This window comes from Drosophila guanche, unplaced genomic scaffold (genome assembly GCF_900245975.1).
Source record: "Drosophila guanche unplaced genomic scaffold, DGUA_6, whole genome shotgun sequence".
Taxonomy (NCBI): domain Eukaryota; kingdom Metazoa; phylum Arthropoda; class Insecta; order Diptera; family Drosophilidae; genus Drosophila; species Drosophila guanche.
The window spans coordinates 2,886,414-2,906,668 of record NW_022995751.1 but is presented as its reverse complement, the minus strand read 5'-3'; the positions used below and the strand labels follow the sequence as shown (position 1 = coordinate 2,906,668).

Here is a 20,255-nt window from a genome sequence, read left to right as displayed (position 1 = left end):
TGTAGGCCATTTCAAATATATCAATTTAGCTACATTTTGCTACATTTTGAAGTGCAACAAAAGTGCAAAAGTATATTTTTTTCTGACTCTACTATTTTTGTGTCGTAAAAACGTACCCACAATAATGGGATTACACTGACAGTGGTATTTTTGTAGAGGCTCACATTCGGTCACACCACACGTGGTTTGTCACTGTCGCATTTTCATTTAAAGTCGCCATTTTTAAATTACTCTAAGTTGACTTAACCATGGCAGACGCAGAAAAGGAGCAACCCGAGAAGACTATTGCCGAGGATTTGGTTGTTACCAAGTACAAATTGGCCGGCGAAATCGTAAACAGTAAGTGATGGCTTTCATTCGCAAAGTGAAAGTGTTTTGTCGCTACGTGGCGCTTACACAATGCTCCCCCAATGTGCGCTTTCGCTCTGGCTGCTGCTGTGGCTGTAGCGCTGCCACGCACATGCACCTCACGTTGCTGGCGCAACGTTGCTAAATCTGACTATTTCTGGACATTTGCCTTTGTTTAATTTTAGAAACACTCAAGGCGGTGATCGGACTCTGCGTGGCTGATGCCTCCGTGAGGGAGATTTGCACCCAGGGCGACAATCTGCTGACTGAAGAAACCGGCAAAGTAAGTTCACACTGGAAATTTCCACTGCCCGTTTGCCTTTTGTCCAATGATTAAAACTTACACGCTTGAGGATAGCCAATGCGAGTCGCGTGTTCTGGGAGGCTGGCGGCCGCGTGGTCGCCAGGCGCACGCTGCGGGAATATGTCCCCCACGTGCCGCGGGCATTCTTTCTCGCCATTGGTCCCAAAGATTCGCAGATTATGAGATCTGAGGACATATTGGCCAGCGCAATAGTTTTGCACTCTGATTGTACAGGATTAATAAGGACAGATTTCCCTTAGGTATACAAAAAGGAAAAGGACCTGAAGAAGGGCATCGCATTCCCAACATGCCTGTCCGTCAACAATTGTGTCTGCCATTTCTCGCCAGCCAAGAACGACCCCGACCACACGTTAAAGGCCGGCGATGTCGTTAAAATGTATGTACAAGAAATGTCAAATTCTCCTACACCCAACTTAACCATAATTTTATTTCATTCTAAAGTGACCTGGGCGCTCACATTGATGGCTTCATCGCAGTGGCCGCTCACACAATTGTGGTTGGTGCCAGCGCAGATCAGAAGATCAGCGGACGCCATGCTGATGTCATCCTGGCCGCCTACTGGTCCGTTCAGGCTGCATTGAGGCTGCTAAAGTCCGGCGCTAATGTAAGTGTTTCCCAGCTCAGCTGCACAAACGTTCTGCTGCATCTGCAGGCAAAGCTAAATGGCTGTTGCCTTGGCCCCTTCGCACAGTACAACAAAAACGCCTGCAGATATCAATTGTCAATTTCGTGAACTGAACAAGTTTATTTGCTGGAAATGTTCGGTCTTTAAAATTGTCTACAATCTTAAACAAAACCATCTAAATCTGTGTTACATGAAGCGCATTTATTAATTGTTGGTATTTCTTTTTGCAGAACTATGCCATCACCGATGCCGTGCAACAAATCAGCGAATCGTATAAGTGCAAGCCGATTGAGGGCATGCTGAGCCACGAGCTGAAGCAGTTCAAAATCGATGGCGAGAAGACAATCATACAGAATCCAAGCGAGGCGCAGCGCAAGGAGCACGAAAAGTGCACCTTCGACACGTACGAAGTATATGCCATCGATGTGATTGTGAGCAGCGGCGAGGGCGTGGTTAGTAATCCTTTAAAATCCTCTAATCCGCAACACCCACCCATCTGTTCGATGATTTAAAGAACGCGCTTGAGGCTGGCCAAGCAAGGCTAAGGCGTCATGTCATGTAAGCGTCTTGTACGCTCGGCGGGCTTTGGTTTGTAAGCCTGGCACGTGACCAGCGGCAAGGCTGCGCTGGCTGCTGGCCAGAGATTGTAAGATTATGAGATCTGAGAACGCAATGGGACTCGGAGAGTCCGATACGATTCACACGATTTTATGTTGGCTAAGAATCTGTAATTGTGTTGCAGGGACGGGAGAAGGACACCAAGGTCTCAATCTACAAGAAGTCCGAAGAGAACTACATGCTTAAGCTGAAGGCATCCCGTGCCCTGCTGGCAGAGGTGAAAACAAAGTACGGGAACATGCCTTTCAACATCCGCAGCTTCGAGGAGGAGACCAAGGCACGCATGGGCGTCGTCGAGTGTGTCTCACACAAGATGATTGAGCCCTTCCAAGTGCTGTACGAGAAGCCAAGTAAGTTTCACAGGCAACTGTTGTTTTATTATTCATTGGCAAGACTTAATTCCGGATTTGATTTACCTTTTGGCTATCAAACACGGCCAGACATTTTGCTAGAGCAAACCCCAAGCTTTGGCGTCTTCAGCAGTTGCCTCGAATTGGCCTCAGTCTGAACATGCCATTGCCACAATCAAATCTCACTCAAGAACATTCTCTATAATTGTACCTTTATCATTGCAGCTGAGGTTGTGGCGCAGTTCAAGCACACGATTCTGCTCATGCCCAATGGCGTTAACCTGGTCACCGGCATACCATTCAATGTGGACAGCTTCGCAAGCGAGTACAGCATTGCGCAGGAAGAGCTGAAGGTAAGATTATATCGCTGACCACGCCATCTCGATCGTATCTAATGTTCCGTTCGCATTTCAGACACTGGTCGAGCAGCCACTGGGACCCGTCAAGGGCAAGGGAAAAGGCAAGAAGGCATCGGCTGCGGCGACCAAAGTGGATTCCGCGCCGGCGGCCGTTGAGGCCAAGGCATAGAGCACCGACCTGATGAGCATCCACGAGAACAACAAACTTGCTGCCTACAGCTGCCGCAGCTCCTTCGTTCGTAAACCCCCCAATGAATAACTTACCCAATTTTGACAAAACACCGGCGAACAGATTGAAGTTTTATTTTTTGTTGTACACAAACACACGCCAGGGAAAACCATCAGCATTTCCTTCCTTACCCTACCCGACCTTACCTTACCCCCTCCTTACAGCATTAAAGTGGTGCAGCCACCACTGGGTCCGCATTTACTTTTACCTCTTTTTCATATATAAACTTTATTATTGTAACGCGTGCGCCCGGGTGCTGTGACCGTTTTCGTTTGATCGGTTTTACAACGAATAATGCAAGAACTGTCGTCAAATTGTAACAATTTTAACGCTAAACATGATCTTTAAATATAATTCAAGAAACAAAAACAAAAAACGTTATCAACGCTGCGTAGTAGGTATTAAATAAAATTAAATTTTTCTATAAAACAAAAACAAAACAAAAAAGAACTGATAAATGCAATCTCTGACTTTTTTTGTTGTTGATTATTTGACTATTTTCGATTGTTTATCAATCCTAACACTTGTGGCCAATGCTGGTGCTGCTGGCCAGAAACTTCTTATTGCGAGCTCAGTGTTTTTTGTGTCCAAAATGCTGGTGCTGCTGGCCAGAAAGTTCCTATTGCAAGTTTTCAATTATTGATTTCAAGCTCCACTCAGTCAACTCCCTAGCTTAGCAGTTGCAGAATAAATGCACTAGAGACTTTGTTTTGTTTTTATTTGATACGATTTAATTTAGTTTTTTTGTTTGATGTTCACATTCACATTTTACAATTTATGAATTTAGGTTTCTTGCATCTGGCATTTTCTTTTGCGTTTTTAGTTGAAATTTTACACAGTCTCATCTTTGAATTCTTTTAGTACGAAATTTGCAAGAATAACTTTGTAACTGCTCCCCACCATCCCCAGCTGGACCTCCCCCGCTGACATAAAACGAAAGAAATACGCGTAGGCAATGCTGATAATAGAACTGAAGCAGGATGAGAGAAGGAGGACCCTTGACTATAACAGGTTGTGTGGGATTTAATAGTCTGCCGTTTGCTTAGCTGGTATCTATAGGAGGATTTTATAGTTCTGCTGAATATCTACTAGTGCAAGCGGCAGCTTCCCATGCAAGACTAATTATCGACATGCGCATCCATGGGCGCCGAGGCTGTGGCGTTGTTTGTCTTCTCCGGCGAGTCCACGTAGATCTTGAGCGCACGCTCGCGTCGCTGCGAGTAGCGTGTGGTGGTGACACAGCCCAGGCGATCCAGGCGAGCCTTCTCCCTGCTATCCATCTGGCGTCGCTCTTCCAGTGTCAGCTCTCGCGCGGGTATGCTATTATCTCTGTGAAGGTATAAAACAATTAAGTGCTTCCTTCCCCTCTCTATATTTCGCTACTAACTTGTATAAGAAAATGCTGCCCGCCTGTGTGTTGCTTAGCGGATACTTGTCCCTGGTTGTCGGCACCGAGTACCAGCTGGTGGACTCGTTCACGCTGAGTGCTGATATGCTTGTGCAGGGGAAGTTACTGTTGACCTGTAGCAGAAGAAATCAAAACAAATTAAGGCGTAAACTCAGTTCAACTATGGCATAAACAACTCCTACCTTCATGTAGCTCAGTTTTTCTATTGTGATGCTGCTAAGCTCGGACAATGTCTCCCTTATCTCGCTGTCCTCTGCAAATGAAATTAAACGTGTGAGCATCCTCCTTCTACATCCTCCTCTTTCATGCTCTGAAACTTACTCTCCAATGTGACTTCTTGGAATTTGCCAAACTCCAGCTTGCTGGGACACCATCGCCTCACGAATATGGTCAGAGAATCATCCTTGGGCTGCGGATCGACACCCTCCTCGCACTCTTGCACAATAAACTTTAAGGAAATTCCAAAAAATAATTACAAATTCAATGAGTGAATCGTTGGGGAGCTCACCTCCGTGGTGACTGTGGAGCTTATGTCGCTGAACATAGGCTCATCGTTGGCCAGTATCTTGATGGAGCTGCGACCGCCCTTCAGCCAGATGCGACAATTGTCCACCGTGAGGGTCGAGTACTTGGCATCCATGCGATGCAGCTTTTCCACCAGCTCGTGCTTGGCCTGCTCCACTGTGGTGCTGCCGTTGAACACCCACTCACAGGCGCAGGGCAGCCGTGAGGTTTCATTGTCCACATCGGCGAGTCGCAGGAACTGAATCTTTGCCTTGTACTCATCCGACTGCAGTGTCTTGCCCAGCTCCACTGTGAGGGTCTCGCCCTCGTTAAGTAGGACTACCGTGCTCTGGCTGTTGGTGTCATTGTTCTCGTACTTCCGTTGCAGCTTGAAGTAGGCGCTGGGGACCTGGATTAGCTGCTCGATGTGCTGCTTGAAGGCGTGCATCCGCATGTGCTTGCCCACGAGGAGTTTGTAGGCGCGGGTGGGTTTCCTTAACTGTGCCTCGTCATCGGACTGATGGCCCGAATTGGAGCTGCTGGTCAAATCCACGCACTCCACCTTGCAGGCGTGGAAGAAGTGCGTTGTGCTCGTGGGCAGCATGATGGGCTCCACGGCATCCGCGGCCGCATAGCTGCCATTGCAGTAGGCGTGCACGCGCATCATGGCATCGTGGGAGGCGGCCTCATCCTCGGGACTAGACAATTGCGGTGAGTGGCTGGTGGAGCTCACTTGACTGTCGCCACCACCGCGATTCTGTATGTTGTCGCTCTCCACCAGTGTGCGATCCCCATCGCTCAGGCTGCTGTCCTCCGAATTGGACTCTTGGCCATGGCTCGGCTGGTTCAGCGGTTCCAGCATGTCCCGCTTGTAGCGCCGCCAATCAGAGTCATTGCTGGAGAATTCCTGCCCGGAGCCGGGACCCACGCCGTTCAACATGGCAGCATCCACAACATCCGCCCCGTTGCTGGCCGGCGGCGGCGGTGGCTGCAAAGGGAGAGAGAGTGTTTAGGCAACGCTCTGGGATGATGAGCTGAAAGCAGAACTAACCTCGATGCGGCACTCGCTGCTTGGCACGCCCAACATCTCGAGACTGGCGGCATCTGTGTTGGGGACATTCAAGTAGAAATATGTGACATATTTGAACTGGCTGTTGACCAGATTCTGTAGCTGCTGCTGCGCCTCCGGCATCGGATGCGGATCGAAGACCACAAAAGCCTTGGGCACCAAACCGCGACAGGTGGCGAGCAGAAACTGCTGCTCGTTGATGTGCAGGCGCGTGGCAATGGAGTGACGCAGATGGTCACTGGGCTCTCGATCCCGCGCTGCTGAGTAAACCAGGAAGGGACCGTCCATGGCCATCGTCGATAGATCTACCATAAACACATACCAAGTGGTGCCATCCGGCGCGTAAGTTTCGAATGTCTGATCCTCGGCCCGGTACTCCAGCAGAAAGTCTAGATTGTGATTGTGTGCGGCCCGCAGCTCCGCCAGTGCCGGATCGGTGTAGCTCTCCAGCGATTGGATTATCGTGTCCATGGTCGAGTTGTAGGCCACCAGGCGACACCGTTCAATGGGTGCAAATTGCTCCACATTCAACATCTCGTAGGCCGACGAAAGCACGAGTTTGATGTCAAAGCTCTGTGACAAGTAGACCCGCGTGAGCTTCAGCTTCTTCAGCGAGGGATTGTAGAAGTAGACGCGCGGCTTATACAGATCCGGCAGCGCCAGATCAGTGACAGTGATGTGACGGCCAATGCGTGTCACGCGCGTCTCCTCCTCTGTATGCAGCTTCGGCAGCAGCGTCTTGATGTGCTCGGGGAAGTCAGCCATCTTGGCGGTGTGCTCGTTGCGTTTGCCATCCACCTGGCGATACATCAGCATGTAGGCATTCGTGCTGGAGGTGTAGGCGCTGGAGTAGTAGCTGCCATTGGGTCCTCCAAACGAGCGCTGAATATCCTCCTGTGTGATCTGTTTCCAGAGTATAAATTACATGAAAGCTGAACGACTGCAAGAGGAGAACTTTTACGACTTACCGAGGACACATTTTGATCGTTGAAGCAGAACCATTCGTTGCTGTCAAAGTCCTTGATGTAGGCATAATAATGCCCGCCCGAGGCACTGCCCGAGTGGATCATGATGGCAAAGAGCTCATACATATACGGTCCCGTGCCCTGCTTGGCGCTCTTGCTGGTGCTGCTGCTCATGTCGATGCCCTCGTCCTCGTCATTCAGATCATTCTCGTGCTGACTGGAGCTGGCAGTAGTCCCCACGCCGCTGCTCAGATTATCATCCTCTATCGTGGAGCCGCTATCCGCTGTGCTGCAATCTTCTGCCGCTGTGCCGCCATTCATTTGATACTGCTCGCCGTTTGCACTGCGATTGACGAATGTGTTCAGGTTGAGCTTCTGCGGGAACGTCACTCTGTGCCATGGAAAATAGATTGCATTAAGTTACATTGCCTGCAGGTCGTAGATCCCACCGTTGCTTACCTGTCGTTCAGCTTGATGCGGTTCATGGATGTGTAGTCAAAGTCGAAGCGTTTCAGGTGCAGTGTCAGGATGTAGGGGAAGGACTTAAAGTGCAGACCCTTGTGGGCATCGCACTTCTTCTTGCACTTCTCGCACAGATACTGATTATTGCCATCGAGCGTTTCTGGCTGCACAAAGGCGCGCAGGGCCTCCTCAATGCTCCCGTATGCAGAGTTGCTGCCAAACGGACGCACCGGCAGCGGTATGTCCAGGAAGGTGTCCTCGCGCGTCTTCTCCGTATTGCACTCCAAACACTTGACGTAGTCGTTCATCTTGCCCTCGTAGAGGTTCGAGATGAGATTCGCCTGCTTGGTGTTCTTGAACTTCTGCTCCAACGCATCGAACATGACGCGGCACAGCTCCTGGATGTCGTGCTGCTGCCACGCCTCCGTCGAATCCCAGCCAAAGCTTCGCGTCAGATCGGTCGTCTCCACCGAGGACTTGGGCGATGTCTGCAGATTGAGGAACAGTTTCTGCAGCTGATATGGGATGTTCTTCGCCACGTTGTCGTTGTCGAACTCCCAGCGGTACAGGGCGTTCCTGAACTCGGGCGTCATGTAGAGCGCCTGCAGTAGACTGTTCAGGTAGCAGGTCATGGCCTGATTGACCAAACCCACGTATCCCTTGGGTCCAGCAGTGGGTCGCGACTCGCTCTCCGTTGTGGCGGAGGCCACCAGCTCTGCCGCCGTGGAGTTCATGCGCTGCCACGAGGGCAGCTCTTCGCCTCCGTACTTGCTTCGATAGAAACTGGACAGACCCGGAACCTCGCCTGCATCTGCCCCGCTAGATGCCTTCTCACCCTCACCAACCGGCCCCTCGCCATCACCGACTGCTGGTCCAAATTCATAGCCGGGCCCCATCAGCGTGGGACTGGCCGAGGCGCCCAGGGCCAGATCATCATCCGACAGTGGTTCTGCGTCCGACACGGGACTCACGTTGAACAGTTCCGAGGGCAAATCGTCGACGGGCGACATTAGATCATGTGCCACCGCCTTGTTTAGCGCATCCATGGGCAGTCCGTAGCAGGCATCGTTGAAGGCCTTCTGCTTATCCTTCTCATTGAAAACTAACTTTGCGTGTACCGGACTGATGTCAGAGTTGTCTTCTGGCCTGTTAACAGCAGCGACCTCTGGTTTGACCTCAGCAATGGTCTTTGGCCTGGCCTCTGCCCTGGAGCTTGCCTTAGACTTTGCCTCTGAGCTGGAGCTTGCCTTTTGACTCTCTTCTGAAGTGGAGCTGGCCTTTGGCTTGTCCTCTGAGCAAGCCTTTTTACTCTCCACTGAGCCGCCGATTTTTTTTTGACTCTCTTCTGACCTAGAGCTTGACTTTGGCTTGTCCTCTGGGCTTCCATTTTCCTTCGGCTTGTCCTCTGAGCTTCCATTTGCCTTTGGACTCTCTTCCGAGCTTGCCCCTGCCTTGGTGCTGTTAGCAGAATCCTCGCTCGTTGCTTTGGCCTTGCTTGGGGACGATGAGCCCGATGATGACTTCTTTTTTGTCTTCTCGCCCACCTTTTTCTTCTTCTCCCCTGTGGCTGAGGTCTTGGTCTTCGTATCGCTGGACTTTGCGGTTGGATCCTTGGGGCGCAGATTGAGCAACAGCTGAGCCTTCTTTACGGGCAGCTCGAAGCGCTTGGCCACATCACTATCCCAGCTTTCAGAGGGCAGCAGGACCAGATTATTTTTCAGCTTGTGCTCAAAGCCGTTCACATCGTACAGCAGCTGAGTGCCCAGGGCGTTTAGGTGGACCTTTTGGGGGGACAGAAGGAGAGGCAGATTAGCAGGCGTTTCGGGGTAGCTATGGGTATGTGGGGGGAGGGGAGACTCACTAAATCCTTGCCATCATGCGGCTGCAGAATAAGCTCAAATTTGCCGTAGGGAAACTGAGTGCCAATCAGTTCTATGACACGCTGGACCGTGAAATGTGGCCGCACCACCACATTGATCTTCTTTTGCTCCGAGCCTGGTGTCTGGTCGAAGACAGAAACGGTGCACTGCTCCTTCGTGTCCGTCATATCGTGACTCCTGGGTTTTATTCAAGCAAAAAGCTGGGGAAAGTCCTGCAAGTGCAAACGAAAAGAAAAGGAGAGAGTTACAATTTTGAAACGTATTTATTTGTGTAAATTAAATAAAAGGTAACCTAAGGAGTTGTCATTTCACTTCTTTGACATGCTTCAACTCATTCCAACCCCCTGCCAAGTTGCTGGTCATGATGATGACGGGCCTTCTGCTGCTGAACGTAAATAAGGAAGAGAAAGCCACGAAAATGTTCTTGCTTTCGACCTCAATCGAACAACAACAAAAAAGAAAGCAACAGAACGAAGAAAAAGAAAACTCTCCACCTACAGCATCATCATCGCCTCCATCCATTGACGTGCTTGGGTGTACGCTTTTCGCGCCTTATTTGTACGCGACGCCACCACATACAACATATATAACCCACCGTCCACCACCACCCGGGCCTTCCAAAATCGACATTATGACTAACCCGCAGCGGAATTTCATAAACAATCATAGGCCAGACCCGTAGCTGGCTGGCTCCGGAGGATGCCTGCGCAAAGATTATTCCGGAACGTCGCCTTCAGCACGGCACGGCACTCTGGTGCCTTCATTTTTCGACTAGCGTCATCATAACTGCCACCATTGAATGCATAAATTTGGAGGCAAATGTCATTCCATTCCGTTTGCTTCTTTGTTGGGCACAACAGAACCGAACAGAACAGCCTGTGGCGCTGCGGCATTGCCAGCCCCTGCCCTTCCCCTCCACATTGTAGCGGAAGTTGTACCAATATTTTGGTCGAATATTCCGGCAATGCGCAAATTGTCCGCAGTGTCAGTGGGGGAGGCTGGCGGGGGGTATGTATAAATGACTTATTTATACTGTAAATAATAATTATAGAATTATGCCAAAAGTTCTGGCAAAAGCTGTTGGGCATTTCCCAACGTAAAGCGTAGAGTTAGCGGTAATCATGGATTACGTTATCGTAGCTTGTAGATCGATTATCGATTGACAACGTGTAGGTATCGATGCAAGCTTACATTTCGGATTGAATCTATTTGTGGATAAATTTGCTGTAATGTAATTGAAATTATTCAACATCTAATTAAAAACGTCCAAAGCACTTTGCTGCTTTAAATATTTGCAATGTTTTTCCAATTTCAATGCATAAAAATAGCCACAAACATTGCAGCAGTCTAAAGCGAGAGAGCGAGAGCGAAAGATACAAGTGGATGCACGCCAATCGGCAATATAAATGTGGTTGCTATTTCAAACACATGTTGAATGTTGGATGGATGGTCCAAAACACGACATATAGCCGAGGCAAGGCAAAGTGTGAGATGGGGATCAAAAAATGCTAATATACCGTCGAGCAGCAGCAGAAATCAAAATAAAGAAAAAATCGTTGACTGCTAAAAATAAAATCAACGGCGGCGACAGCGACCAGCGACACATCGAAATGGACGGAAAAAGGCAGCCAAGTCCGAGTAAAAGAAGCAGCAAACAGAAATATTCAAAGCTGTGTCGTTGGGAGCAGTCGTTTTGAATACGCGTATATCTGGCTATTTGTAAATGCGAAGGTTCCTGCGCTAGACAGAGAGAAAGATCTGCAGAACTCGTACTGCCTCCTGCCTGACTGACGATCAATCAGAATGGGTTCGAATTTTCAACACTTTTTGGCCGCCGCCGCCGTCCCTCTCAGCATTATTTACATGATGACGATGATCTTTCGGCAAATGTTTTTTGTGTGTTTTGAGTTTTACAGAAACGATGATATCGCGACTTATCGACGATGAACACTCGCACTCGCATTTATTTTATATACGGCTATACAGCAGGAAAAGCTGAAAGCGTGGTGTGCCTTGCCTGCATATATTTGTGCTATTTTTGAAACTATTTTGGGTACTGTGAAATCTTTTGGGGCACGACAGAGATATGCCTGCCTGCCTGGTTGGTCTCGCCTGCCGGAAATCACTTCTATGTTGCAGCAGTACCATGAATACATATACGTTTGGCTTGCAATCCAACAAGTCATATCTACATATTGGAGAATTAAAAACTTTCATTCCGCACACTGCGATACCCCATTACGCAAAGCACTGCACCCGACAGATTGTCGGCCCTATTTTTAGAACGATTCCTCGTTGTACTTAGGAACTTCAGTTGGGAGTAGTCCGCGGCAATGTTGTGTGAATAGAATACATACATACATAGATATGTATGCATATGTATCTGTATTATATGTACACTCGATGTTTACCGTCTTCTGATTGCTCCGAGATCTTTACGAAACGAACTAAGAAGCACCGTCAACGCACGACATCGTTCACGCGTGTACTGGCCGATTTTAAAGATATATTTTCTATCTATCCCCAACACGATCCAATCCGGCGCCCCACAGTTCGGCAGTTCAGTTCCGACTCGACTCTGTTTGTTCGTTCGCGAATAGCCCGCCTATACGAGTGCAATACGTTGCCGTAGCCCTGCATTGGATGCATCATCGTAACTCCATGTGTAATGTACATACCATTTATAGCTCAGAAAGTAATCACAAACTATATTGATAACGATTATCGTCACAGAACATACGACTGAAAAGGGATTGGGGGTGGCTGGTTCTGGTAGCTCCCTTGGAGACTGCAAATGCCCTGAACCCGGGGCGGATTACTCAATGAATATAGTCGATGGATTGTTGGATGTGTGGACTCTGTGAGCACAGCACCGCGATGAATTTTTAGCGAAAGTGCTATTAATGTTTATATCGTATATGCGCTCCGAGCGCTCCTCTCTCTCGCGCTCTCTCGTCTCGTCTGTATCCGTAGGAATGAATGACTATTTTTATTAGGCTGCAGCTGCAACTGCCGACTGGCAGCGGCTGCGGCGTTGGCATCCTTTCTACGTGTCGCAACTAGCGCCATGACTAAGAGGCACTGACCATGCCGGTGGGGCGGCAATAGTTACTTATGTCTAGAGTGGGAGGTGCTTTCTTTTCATTTTGCGCAATACTTATGAGACTGGGAGGGGAGCTCTCAGTGTCGTCCGCTGCCGCCTCCCAGTGGGTGGGCCGATCGGTCAAGGTTTTGCTTTGGAACGTGACACGCAGTATACGTGTATGCTTGTGTGTGTGTGAGTGGGGGCTGTGTTAGCGGTTTTTGCCACTGCAAATGTGTGTTGTTTTTGGCCAAAAAAACATGTACAACTTGTGCGTCCTTCGATTTCGGAAAGGAATCCATCGCAATGGGCGTCCATATGCCGAAAAAAAGTGTCCGCCTACACCGATGCCGACTCTGTTCGAGTGTTGTATTTTCTATCTGTATGTGTGAGTGCCTCACCTCCTTCTTCACTGCGGCTCCACTCACCTCAACCACAAGTGTGAAAATACTGCAGTGTTTATGCGGTGTGTGTGTGTGGGGGAGAGCGGCAATCCGGGCGGCTGTACGGCTTGTTCCTGGCGTACAAACGTGTCATCCACGGAATATTTTCTAAATTTGGTTAAAATTATACTCGACTCGACATTTTAAATATTGTTTTTTGTTGTTCGTTCGGCTGCAGTCAGTGTGACCGCGGATTTATCGAAAAAATGTACCGCCTGACCCTCAGAGATTTACATTCCCAAAAATACCAAGCAAAAAAATGCATTTAACCCGCGCGGCCACATTAATAAGTCCAAATGCTTTATTTTTTAAATTTTATATTAATGTTTTTAAATAGTTAGACCTTATTTGCTGAATGATCATATGTTGAAGGTTATAGGAACTTGTCACTCTTCTGAGGCAAGTAAGCTTCCGCTCCATATTGAATGAATATCAAGGCAGGATGTACGCAAACTCAAGTACGAGCGATATCGAGGACCAGCTGGATAATTTCTTTATTCGAAAACCCACACACAGGCCCAAGTCAACGGAGGATCCAAAGCCTGGTGCGCCTATAATCCACGATAACATTCCGCTGGCCCTCAATGATGTACTCCGGGTAACAAGGGACCCAGAACGAGAAGATGTGTTCACCGTTTCCATCAACAAGGCTCCATGCCACTTTCGCACTTGCATCGTGTACGCCTTTGTAGCCGGAGAATGCCCGCACCATGCATCATATCGAAAATACATACTCGACGACAGCACTGCGTCACTGGAAGTGAGCATTTCTACCAGGATATGGAAGAGGACGATGATGGCATCTCTTTACAACCAGGCGACACAGCTGTTATGCGAGGAAAGCTACAAAAAAATATGCGAAAGTATGATGCGGCTTCTATCTGCTTCAATGGAATATGTAGACCCCTCTAGCATACAGAGGGGCAATAGCGTTTTTCTACACTGTCGACCCAACTTTTACATGGATAAATTAGGCTTGGAGGCGTCTTCCTTCTTGGTCGACAAAGGTAAATCACGCCAGATGGAAATTGCATTTGCGGATCATTACATTGATTGGCACGAGAGCTACAAAATTGAAAACTAGCCGGCTCTTTTATATCGAATTTTTACTCAATAGAAAAGTATGTGTTAAATATAGAGAAAATATAAAATATTTAGGTTGTTTTTGCTCGAATGGCAGCACGCTTTCCAGTGACAGCCTGGAAACCGGACTTGATGCTGGCCACAGAGCATCTAGAGCCGCAGGATTCGCACTGGAGGAAGAACAGGCGGGTGTCTTTCTGCAATATTGTCTCGGGGGAGCGACAGGTGTGGCACGTCACGTATTCCTTAATGTAGCGACGCAGCACGTTTTCAATCTGTTTGGGCTGGAAGCGACCCTTGATAATAAGCTGCTGGTTACCGTCCATGGAGCCGCTGGTACCCAACTCGGCCAGTAAAAAGTCAAGCAGATGCTTGGGCATACGATGCAACGTCTTTGCAATATCCATGAAATTGGCGAAAGATGTTTTCTTTGTGCCCACGCGCAACACCTGTGGAGGGCGCATGACAAATTTAGGCTTACGTCCAGCAGCCATGTCAGGATTTTTGTCAAGGATTATTTCGAAGACACGCTTCAGCAATTCGTCATACGTATAGTCTCGATCGGAACCTGCCCAGGTCGAACTGTTGTCTTCCGCTGAAAAAGTGCAAATCTCAGTTCAATCCATTATCTAAATGGTAACATTTACACTGATGATATACCATTTTCTTTGTCGTCGCCCTTGTCATCTTCCAGCTTGTCGGCAAACAACTCATCCAAGTCCTTCTTCTTGCTCTTCTTCTTCTTTTTAGCCATGGAGAAGTCCATGTCCAAGTTGATTTCCTCCTCCTCGGGCTCCTCGGTGGGCACAATATCCTCGGATCCAAATGTTGGCACAGCAGCCTCGATTTCATCCATATTGAAAGGCTTCTTCTTCTTTTTCTTCTTTTTACCAAAGCTCTCCAGATCTAAGTTATCTTCCAGCTCGGGTTCCCCGGCCTCGGCCAAGGCTTCATCCAGAAGCTCCTCCTTTTTGCCCTCATCATCGAGACCCAGTGCGGCATCCAAGTCGAAGGTGGTCTTCTTCTTCTTCTTCTTTTTCAACAAAGTGGGGTCAAAACCCTAAATAAAAAAATGAAACATTCCATGATTAATAATTTACAAACATAACCTCAACAATAGTTCGTACAATTCACACGCAAATATGTAAATATGTATGTACCGTATGTGCACATGTACACACTACATATGTACATGGGTCAAAAAATCATTCTAATTGCTTTCTCTAATGCATTAACACTACTTACGTCTTCTGCGTCCATTTCTGTTTTAGTGTTAATTGTTTTTTCAACTTTAATTTACTTTAATTCACTTAATAAATGGAAAATTGCATCAGAAAAAGTTGACAGCACGGCAAACAATGTGACCGCGGATTTATCGATGAAATATACCGCGTGATCCTAAAAATATACTGAAATATACATTATCTTTTTCAAAACATACCGTAAATATACCTTAATCTTAAATCCTTTTCCTCGATTTTGCTATTCTATTTAACATTACTAGCTAGTTAGGATTTTCAGTGCTTAAACTATAATTTTATCCAATTCATCAATAATTTGTCCACAAGATTGGCTAGTTTTCATGACTTCCTTTTACTGGAATGTGTACAAATTATGGATCAAACTAAAAGGGTAAACTACAAAAAATAGCATAAAATTCTCATTTGACAGCTTGTTGCTTTGTCAGCCGGTTGTGTATCATAGCATGTGTTTTTGTGTACCCTATTTTTATTAATATTGATTGATGGTGATTGAAAGTGATTGAACACAATAATGGTTTGGGTGCCATGGTTGCGCTCGGTAAATCAACCAATGCGCTCGAGATCCTCAAAGATGCTGGCGACGAGCCGGTCCATGCGTCCGACACCGGCTTGAGTGAATTTTTTGTGCGCTATTGGCCCACATAGACCAAAAGCAAGGATACTTGAAGCCGAAACAGCCGGAATTTCGTATATAAATTGTACAGCGATTCACTCAAAAGGTAAGCTGTATATTTACACTGCCAGCAGCACTCTCTTTAACTGTTCTCGTTTTGTGTTTTTCAGATAGCCAAAACTGTCTTCCTTATCAAAGGATTGTAGGATGAGGATTGTACGTGATTATTGCAGCGCTCCAAAACATGCCAAATCCCAAGATGTACACCCAATACAGTATCTCAACATTGAGCTAACTATGTAGGTATGTATGTATACGCTAGTATATGGTATATGTACATACTTACATACCTGTATTATTTTAGTGAACATATTGTTCATGACAACACGCAGATGTCCCAGGGAGCCCGGTTCTGGAATCTCACCCCATCTCATCTCATCTAAACATCTAAACACATCCTTAAAATGTCATTATCCTTATTGTCCTTGAATTCAAAGGATTGCATCCAATCCGGGACATTGTCCCGATCACGAGAAGGCGTGGCATGTCCTGATCCGACAGGATACGGCCGAATTATAGGGATCTAACGACTACATATGAAAAAATCCTTGAAATGGCATTATCCTTAATGTCCTTGCATCCCAAAGGATTGCATCCAATCCGGGACATTGTCCCGATCACGAGAAGGCGTGGCATGTCCTAATCCTACAGGATACAGCCGAGTTATAGGGTTTAAGCGACTACATTTAAAAACATCCTTAAAATTTCATTATCCTAAATGTCCTTGCATCCAAAGGGATTGAAAACGATCCAGTACAGTCTCCCGATCACGAGGAGGCTTGCCATGTCCTGATAGGCCTTCAAATAAAGGACAAAACAACAAAACAAGTCTGTCCTTTTGTTTTTGTAGATTTATGTTGTTGTTGTTGTACAACAAGCAAGTTTTTGTTGTCCGTTGCACAGTGGCACCCTCGCGCTCACAACGGAAAACTATGGAACTTAAATTACGTAGTTCGAGAATTGCCCGCTCATAGTTGGGGCGCCACTGTGAACAAAAAAATGAACTGCTTCGCTCAAATGTAAATTTTCAGACCGAGTACCAGGCCAACAGAAATCAGCAGGAAGTAGCTGGTTCTTGTTTTTTTCACTGTGTCAAAAGCTGGATGCTAAGAAACCGCGAATTGTTTTGCACTAGCAAAGTAACTAAAAGTATGCAACATGATTTTATGAGGAGAGTAGATTAAGAATTTGCACATAAAGATACTGTAGCACACTTTTAGTTACTTTCCTTTTGGAATACTTCCCAAATTCCCCAATAAGTCCCCAAAAGATACCTCAAAATGTTAGCCAACAAATCAAAGCACACCAAAAGTATGCCACACTTTTTATTGGTATTTCATATGTTGTCATTACATATTTTTACAAAACTAGCCTATTATTCCCGTTAAAACGTGCCCAGCAGCCTTCATCGATCTTCTGCGGGGAAAGGGTTGCATTGGGAGGGCATTCGCGTTCCAGCTGGACTTCCACATCCATATTTAGCTCAATGTTGGGATGAGATACCGAGGGCAGAACCAGAACCCATCGCCATCTGCCTTTTGGAGAGCTGCAGCAGTCGCGTACAAAGTCATACATATTGTACACTTAAGTAATACAGGTACATATTGCCAAAATAAATAGATTTTTATATTAATCGGGTAAAAATAGCACTTGAGTATAAAAAAAGTCAGTAAAAGGTTACACATATACATATATGTACGTACATACGTATACACCATAAAAATATATAAATGCATTTGAAAGTTATTGTCAGACAACTTTTACAAGTGAGCGCATAAAGGCAGAGATTGATTGCGTGAGAGAATTTAGTGGAAAAAATAGAAAAGTATGGCTTTTGGATGAGATTGGATCAACTGGTTTAGAGATGTGCACTGCCTGGTTGTGTCAACTCCGGTCCGACTCCTCCGGCCAGTCTTTGAACAAGTACTCCCACTTCGTAGGCCAAGTTCTCTGTGTCCTGGAACCATAGAAAAAAATGTGTGAGTAATATAATTGTAAACTGTTTGACTGATTGATAATCTACCTCTCTGGTAGCAGCCTCAGCATACACTCTTACTATATCCTCTGTGCCGGAAGGTCGCACAAAGGAACGTCCACGTTTGTAATTCGATACCACCTTATTTATTTCCGCTTGCAGACCTTCCGGCTTGACACAATCTCTCTCCGCATTTGTGGTTTCGATGACATTCCTATCCTGGACTTTAATTTTCAGCTGTCGGTTTGGGAGGTCGTTGTATGTGGATATCCAGTCTTTAACATCCCAGCCTTTGTGGTTTAAAATCGTCTCTACAAGCAGCATATCTGAGATGGCATCACCAACAGTTTCGTTAATGAGATCAATCAGGAGCAGCAAGGTCTTGGCACTAGCCTTCGTTTCCGCAGCTGTTGCAATTGTGGCTTTCGCGTGGTCGCTAAAGACAATTGTGCCATGACCATTTGCCTCGAAGTACACGCCGATGTCGTATTCAAGGGCTTTGTGGTGAAGGTGCTTAACACCGGTTGGAACACAAGAAACGGGGAATTTCAGTTCGTTTACAATGTAATCGGTGGACGCCCCATTGGCATACGCAGTTTGAACCAGTCCCAAACGCAGATCTATCTCGCTCCGCGTTACCAAGTCCATTAGGTATCCAGCGACTAGCGTGGCAATGCGGTCTCCGTCCAGCAGTTGGAACTCGCCCTTGTCGTTGGTGAAGAAGTAAACCACTCGGTCAGCATCGCCATCCACACTCACACATCGCGTGAAAGGTTCCACAATGGGCATGGATATGGGCGGCCGCTGTTGCACTTTGACGTAGTCGGCTCCACACTCATCGTTGATCTTGCCAGGTCCAATTCCTTGGTTAATAACTGATATGTTTAACGACTTATTCATACGCTTAATAAACTGTAACATTTTCCTAGCACCGACTCCATTTGCGCCATCAAAGACCACGTTGTTCTTATAGTTTCCGTTCTCTAGCTGACCATTTCGCAGAGACTCGAAGGCGCTGATAAGTTTCTCGTAGTATGCTTCCTCGGTGGGCTTTCCGTACGCCTCCTTAGTGTTTGCCGCCACCACAAAGAAGTGGAGCATGGGTGTGGTCACAATTCCGAATTCCCTTACGTTCCCTTTCAGTGCTATCACGCCGTCTGCCACCGCCTTTAGTAACCGCGGGCTGTGGTAACGATTGTCCATGCCGACGAACACATGGGAACTCGACGTAATGTCGATATTATTGTCCTTAATTATTTTCGCTACATGTTGCTCCAGGTCCTGGTCGCTTACATTGACCAGGTCCGTGGCTATGGACTCCCAGCTGGCATCCAACATTTCCCCCTTGGGGTCGACTAGTTTCACTCCATTATCCGGTTCCGGATTGTGAGAGGCAGTGATCATGACGCCGATGACAGCACCGCCGCGATATCTAGAACGTAACGTGGCAAGCACTCCCATACGGAACATGACGCTATCTAGGAACTCGGCCCTGCAATGTAAATAAAAGATAAATCAGCAAAACTTGTATGAATCTGAATCACATAGTTGATGGGCATAAAAGAAAACTATGTATATAGTGCAAATATGTACACAGGTAATGTATGTACATACAAGAAAGGGCATGTCCATTGATAAAAGGTGGAATATATCTATAAATACATAGGAATTTCATCAACAGGGTGCAAGCGCATTACTTATCTTCCGCCAGTCAGACACGACCATCTGCGTACATATTCGCTCCGAGCTACGTACACATGTATATGTATTCAGATGCACGACTTTCTTAATTAAAACATAAGATGTGCGGGTCCAATGCTGCATTTGGGTTTTGGGGATTTAATTAATCATTAATAATATAACTTACTTGCCGCGAAACCCAGCTGTTCCATACTGCACGTACTCCGTGGAAATTTTGGGGTACATTTCCCTGGCAAAGGCGTAAACAGTTCGCAGATTGATCGACATTTTCTAGCCTCGAGCGTACTCAAAATTGTCCAAAGTAGGGTGGCACCCAAAATCTCTTTAAATACTTATACACCGATTACGCTAACCGGTCGCGGAGCAGCTTTCAAGTTTCACTTTTCACTTTGTGAGTTTGTGAGTAATGTGTTGTCGATACGATAAGAAATACCATCTGACCGACAGAAATCGAATTTCACATTTCATGTTCCATTCCATATTACCAACTAGTTAGGACTATTAGCAATGAAACTATAATTTTACCCAATTCATCAATCAATTCACCACAAGATTCGCTAAGTTTCACTACTTCCTTGTTTTGAATTGTTTACAAAATAAGTTTCAAACTAAAGGACAACTAAGAAAATAAGCATCAACTGTTGGTGTTGGCTATCAACTAGTCGCATGAGTTAGCCAACACTTAGGAAACAGGCCGACAGAAATATACTTTCACATTTGATATTCCATTTCATATTACCAACTAGTTAGGTCTCTCAGCATGAAACCTATAATTTTAACCAATTTATCAATCAATTCTCCACAAGATTCGCTAAATTTCACTACTTCCTTGTTTTGAATTGTTTACAAAATAAGTTTCAAACTAAAAGGCCAACTAAGAAAATAAGCATCAAC

General features: G+C 46.5%; 5 protein-coding genes and 1 long non-coding RNA gene across 18 annotated transcripts; 3 read left to right on the top strand and 3 right to left on the bottom strand.

Annotated features, from left to right (window-relative positions):
• The first annotated feature begins 177 nt into the window (after positions 1-177).
• Positions 178-3,235, top strand: LOC117586898 (proliferation-associated protein 2G4). The gene is made up of 8 exons (XM_034277242.1): positions 178-339; positions 534-631; positions 913-1,049; positions 1,115-1,277; positions 1,529-1,750; positions 2,041-2,266; positions 2,492-2,619; positions 2,681-3,235. Exons 1-8 carry the CDS (start codon positions 249-251, stop codon positions 2,792-2,794), a joined length of 1,179 nt encoding a protein of 392 aa, XP_034133133.1. The 5' UTR covers positions 178-248; the 3' UTR covers positions 2,795-3,235.
• A 399-nt stretch (positions 3,236-3,634) lies between these two features.
• LOC117586890 (ubiquitin carboxyl-terminal hydrolase 47) lies at positions 3,635-12,820 on the bottom strand. 10 transcript variants are annotated; one of them, XM_034277229.1, is made up of 11 exons: positions 12,626-12,815; positions 9,124-9,354; positions 8,540-9,043; positions 7,260-8,509; positions 6,804-7,191; positions 5,818-6,738; positions 4,771-5,757; positions 4,584-4,710; positions 4,445-4,515; positions 4,242-4,375; positions 3,635-4,183 (listed from the first exon to the last, which is right to left on the bottom strand). In XM_034277229.1, exons 2-11 carry the CDS (start codon positions 9,307-9,309, stop codon positions 3,973-3,975), a joined length of 4,779 nt encoding a protein of 1,592 aa, XP_034133120.1. In that variant the 5' UTR covers positions 9,310-9,354; positions 12,626-12,815; the 3' UTR covers positions 3,635-3,972. The 10 variants fall into 10 exon arrangements, with proteins under 10 accessions (XP_034133120.1, XP_034133122.1, XP_034133119.1 ...); XM_034277231.1 differs by having other exon boundaries at positions 7,260-8,543; positions 8,598-9,043; XM_034277228.1 differs by having other exon boundaries at positions 4,771-5,735; positions 5,808-6,738; positions 7,260-9,043.
• An 87-nt stretch (positions 12,821-12,907) lies between these two features.
• LOC117586902 lies at positions 12,908-13,820 on the top strand. 2 transcript variants are annotated; one of them, XR_004574024.1, is made up of 2 exons: positions 12,908-13,125; positions 13,184-13,290. XR_004574024.1 is itself a non-coding variant. In XM_034277246.1 (2 exons), coding segments are annotated over exons 1-2 (570 nt in total). In that variant the 5' UTR covers positions 12,994-13,109; the 3' UTR covers positions 13,752-13,820. The 2 variants fall into 2 exon arrangements, 1 of the variants encoding a protein (XP_034133137.1); XM_034277246.1 differs by having other exon boundaries at positions 12,994-13,111; positions 13,184-13,820.
• Positions 13,757-15,145, bottom strand: LOC117586899 (eukaryotic translation initiation factor 2 subunit 2). The gene is made up of 3 exons (XM_034277243.1): positions 14,996-15,145; positions 14,411-14,810; positions 13,757-14,345 (listed from the first exon to the last, which is right to left on the bottom strand). Exons 1-3 carry the CDS (start codon positions 15,008-15,010, stop codon positions 13,822-13,824), a joined length of 939 nt encoding a protein of 312 aa, XP_034133134.1. The 5' UTR covers positions 15,011-15,145; the 3' UTR covers positions 13,757-13,821.
• Positions 15,146-15,270: 125 nt separating this feature from the next.
• LOC117586905 lies at positions 15,271-16,967 on the top strand. 3 transcript variants are annotated; one of them, XR_004574026.1, is made up of 3 exons: positions 15,271-15,731; positions 15,796-15,932; positions 15,990-16,498. It is a non-coding gene; the product is annotated as an uncharacterized LOC117586905 (long non-coding RNA). The 3 variants fall into 3 exon arrangements; XR_004574027.1 differs by lacking the exon at positions 15,990-16,498 and adding an exon at positions 16,956-16,967 and having other exon boundaries at positions 15,272-15,731; positions 15,796-15,928; XR_004574025.1 differs by having other exon boundaries at positions 15,277-15,731; positions 15,796-15,928.
• A 422-nt stretch (positions 16,968-17,389) lies between these two features.
• LOC117586894 (phosphoacetylglucosamine mutase) lies at positions 17,390-19,800 on the bottom strand. Its single transcript, XM_034277238.1, has 3 exons — positions 19,528-19,800; positions 17,709-19,152; positions 17,390-17,642 (listed from the first exon to the last, which is right to left on the bottom strand). The coding sequence occupies exons 1-3, from the start codon at positions 19,626-19,628 to the stop codon at positions 17,544-17,546; spliced, it is 1,644 nt and encodes a 547-aa protein (XP_034133129.1). The 5' UTR covers positions 19,629-19,800; the 3' UTR covers positions 17,390-17,543.
• Positions 19,801-20,255: the final 455 nt, after the last annotated feature.

Bases quoted from the DNA above. Each gene is read 5' to 3' on its own strand.
- LOC117586898 (XM_034277242.1), top strand. From the start codon at position 249: ATGGCAGACGCAGAAAAGGAGCAACCCGAGAAGACTATTGCCGAGGAT. The intron at 1,278-1,528 runs GTAAGTGTTTCC...TTCTTTTTGCAG, and splicing joins TGCTAAAGTCCGGCGCTAAT to AACTATGCCATCACCGATGC. The intron at 1,751-2,040 runs GTTAGTAATCCT...ATTGTGTTGCAG, and splicing joins TGAGCAGCGGCGAGGGCGTG to GGACGGGAGAAGGACACCAA.
- LOC117586894 (XM_034277238.1), bottom strand. From the start codon at position 19,628: ATGTCGATCAATCTGCGAACTGTTTACGCCTTTGCCAGGGAAATGTAC. The intron at 19,153-19,527 runs GTAAGTTATATT...TTTACATTGCAG, and splicing joins ACAGCTGGGTTTCGCGGCAA to GGCCGAGTTCCTAGATAGCG. The intron at 17,643-17,708 runs GTAGATTATCAA...CTATGGTTCCAG, and splicing joins CTGAGGCTGCTACCAGAGAG to GACACAGAGAACTTGGCCTA.
- LOC117586899 (XM_034277243.1), bottom strand. The intron at 14,346-14,410 runs GTATATCATCAG...GCACTTTTTCAG, and splicing joins GGGCGACGACAAAGAAAATG to CGGAAGACAACAGTTCGACC.
- LOC117586890 (XM_034277223.1), bottom strand. From the start codon at position 9,309: ATGACGGACACGAAGGAGCAGTGCACCGTTTCTGTCTTCGACCAGACA. The intron at 4,711-4,770 runs GTGAGCTCCCCA...ATTTCCTTAAAG, and splicing joins GCTCCACAGTCACCACGGAG to TTTATTGTGCAAGAGTGCGA. The intron at 4,376-4,444 runs GTAGGAGTTGTT...CTTCTGCTACAG, and splicing joins AAAAACTGAGCTACATGAAG to GTCAACAGTAACTTCCCCTG.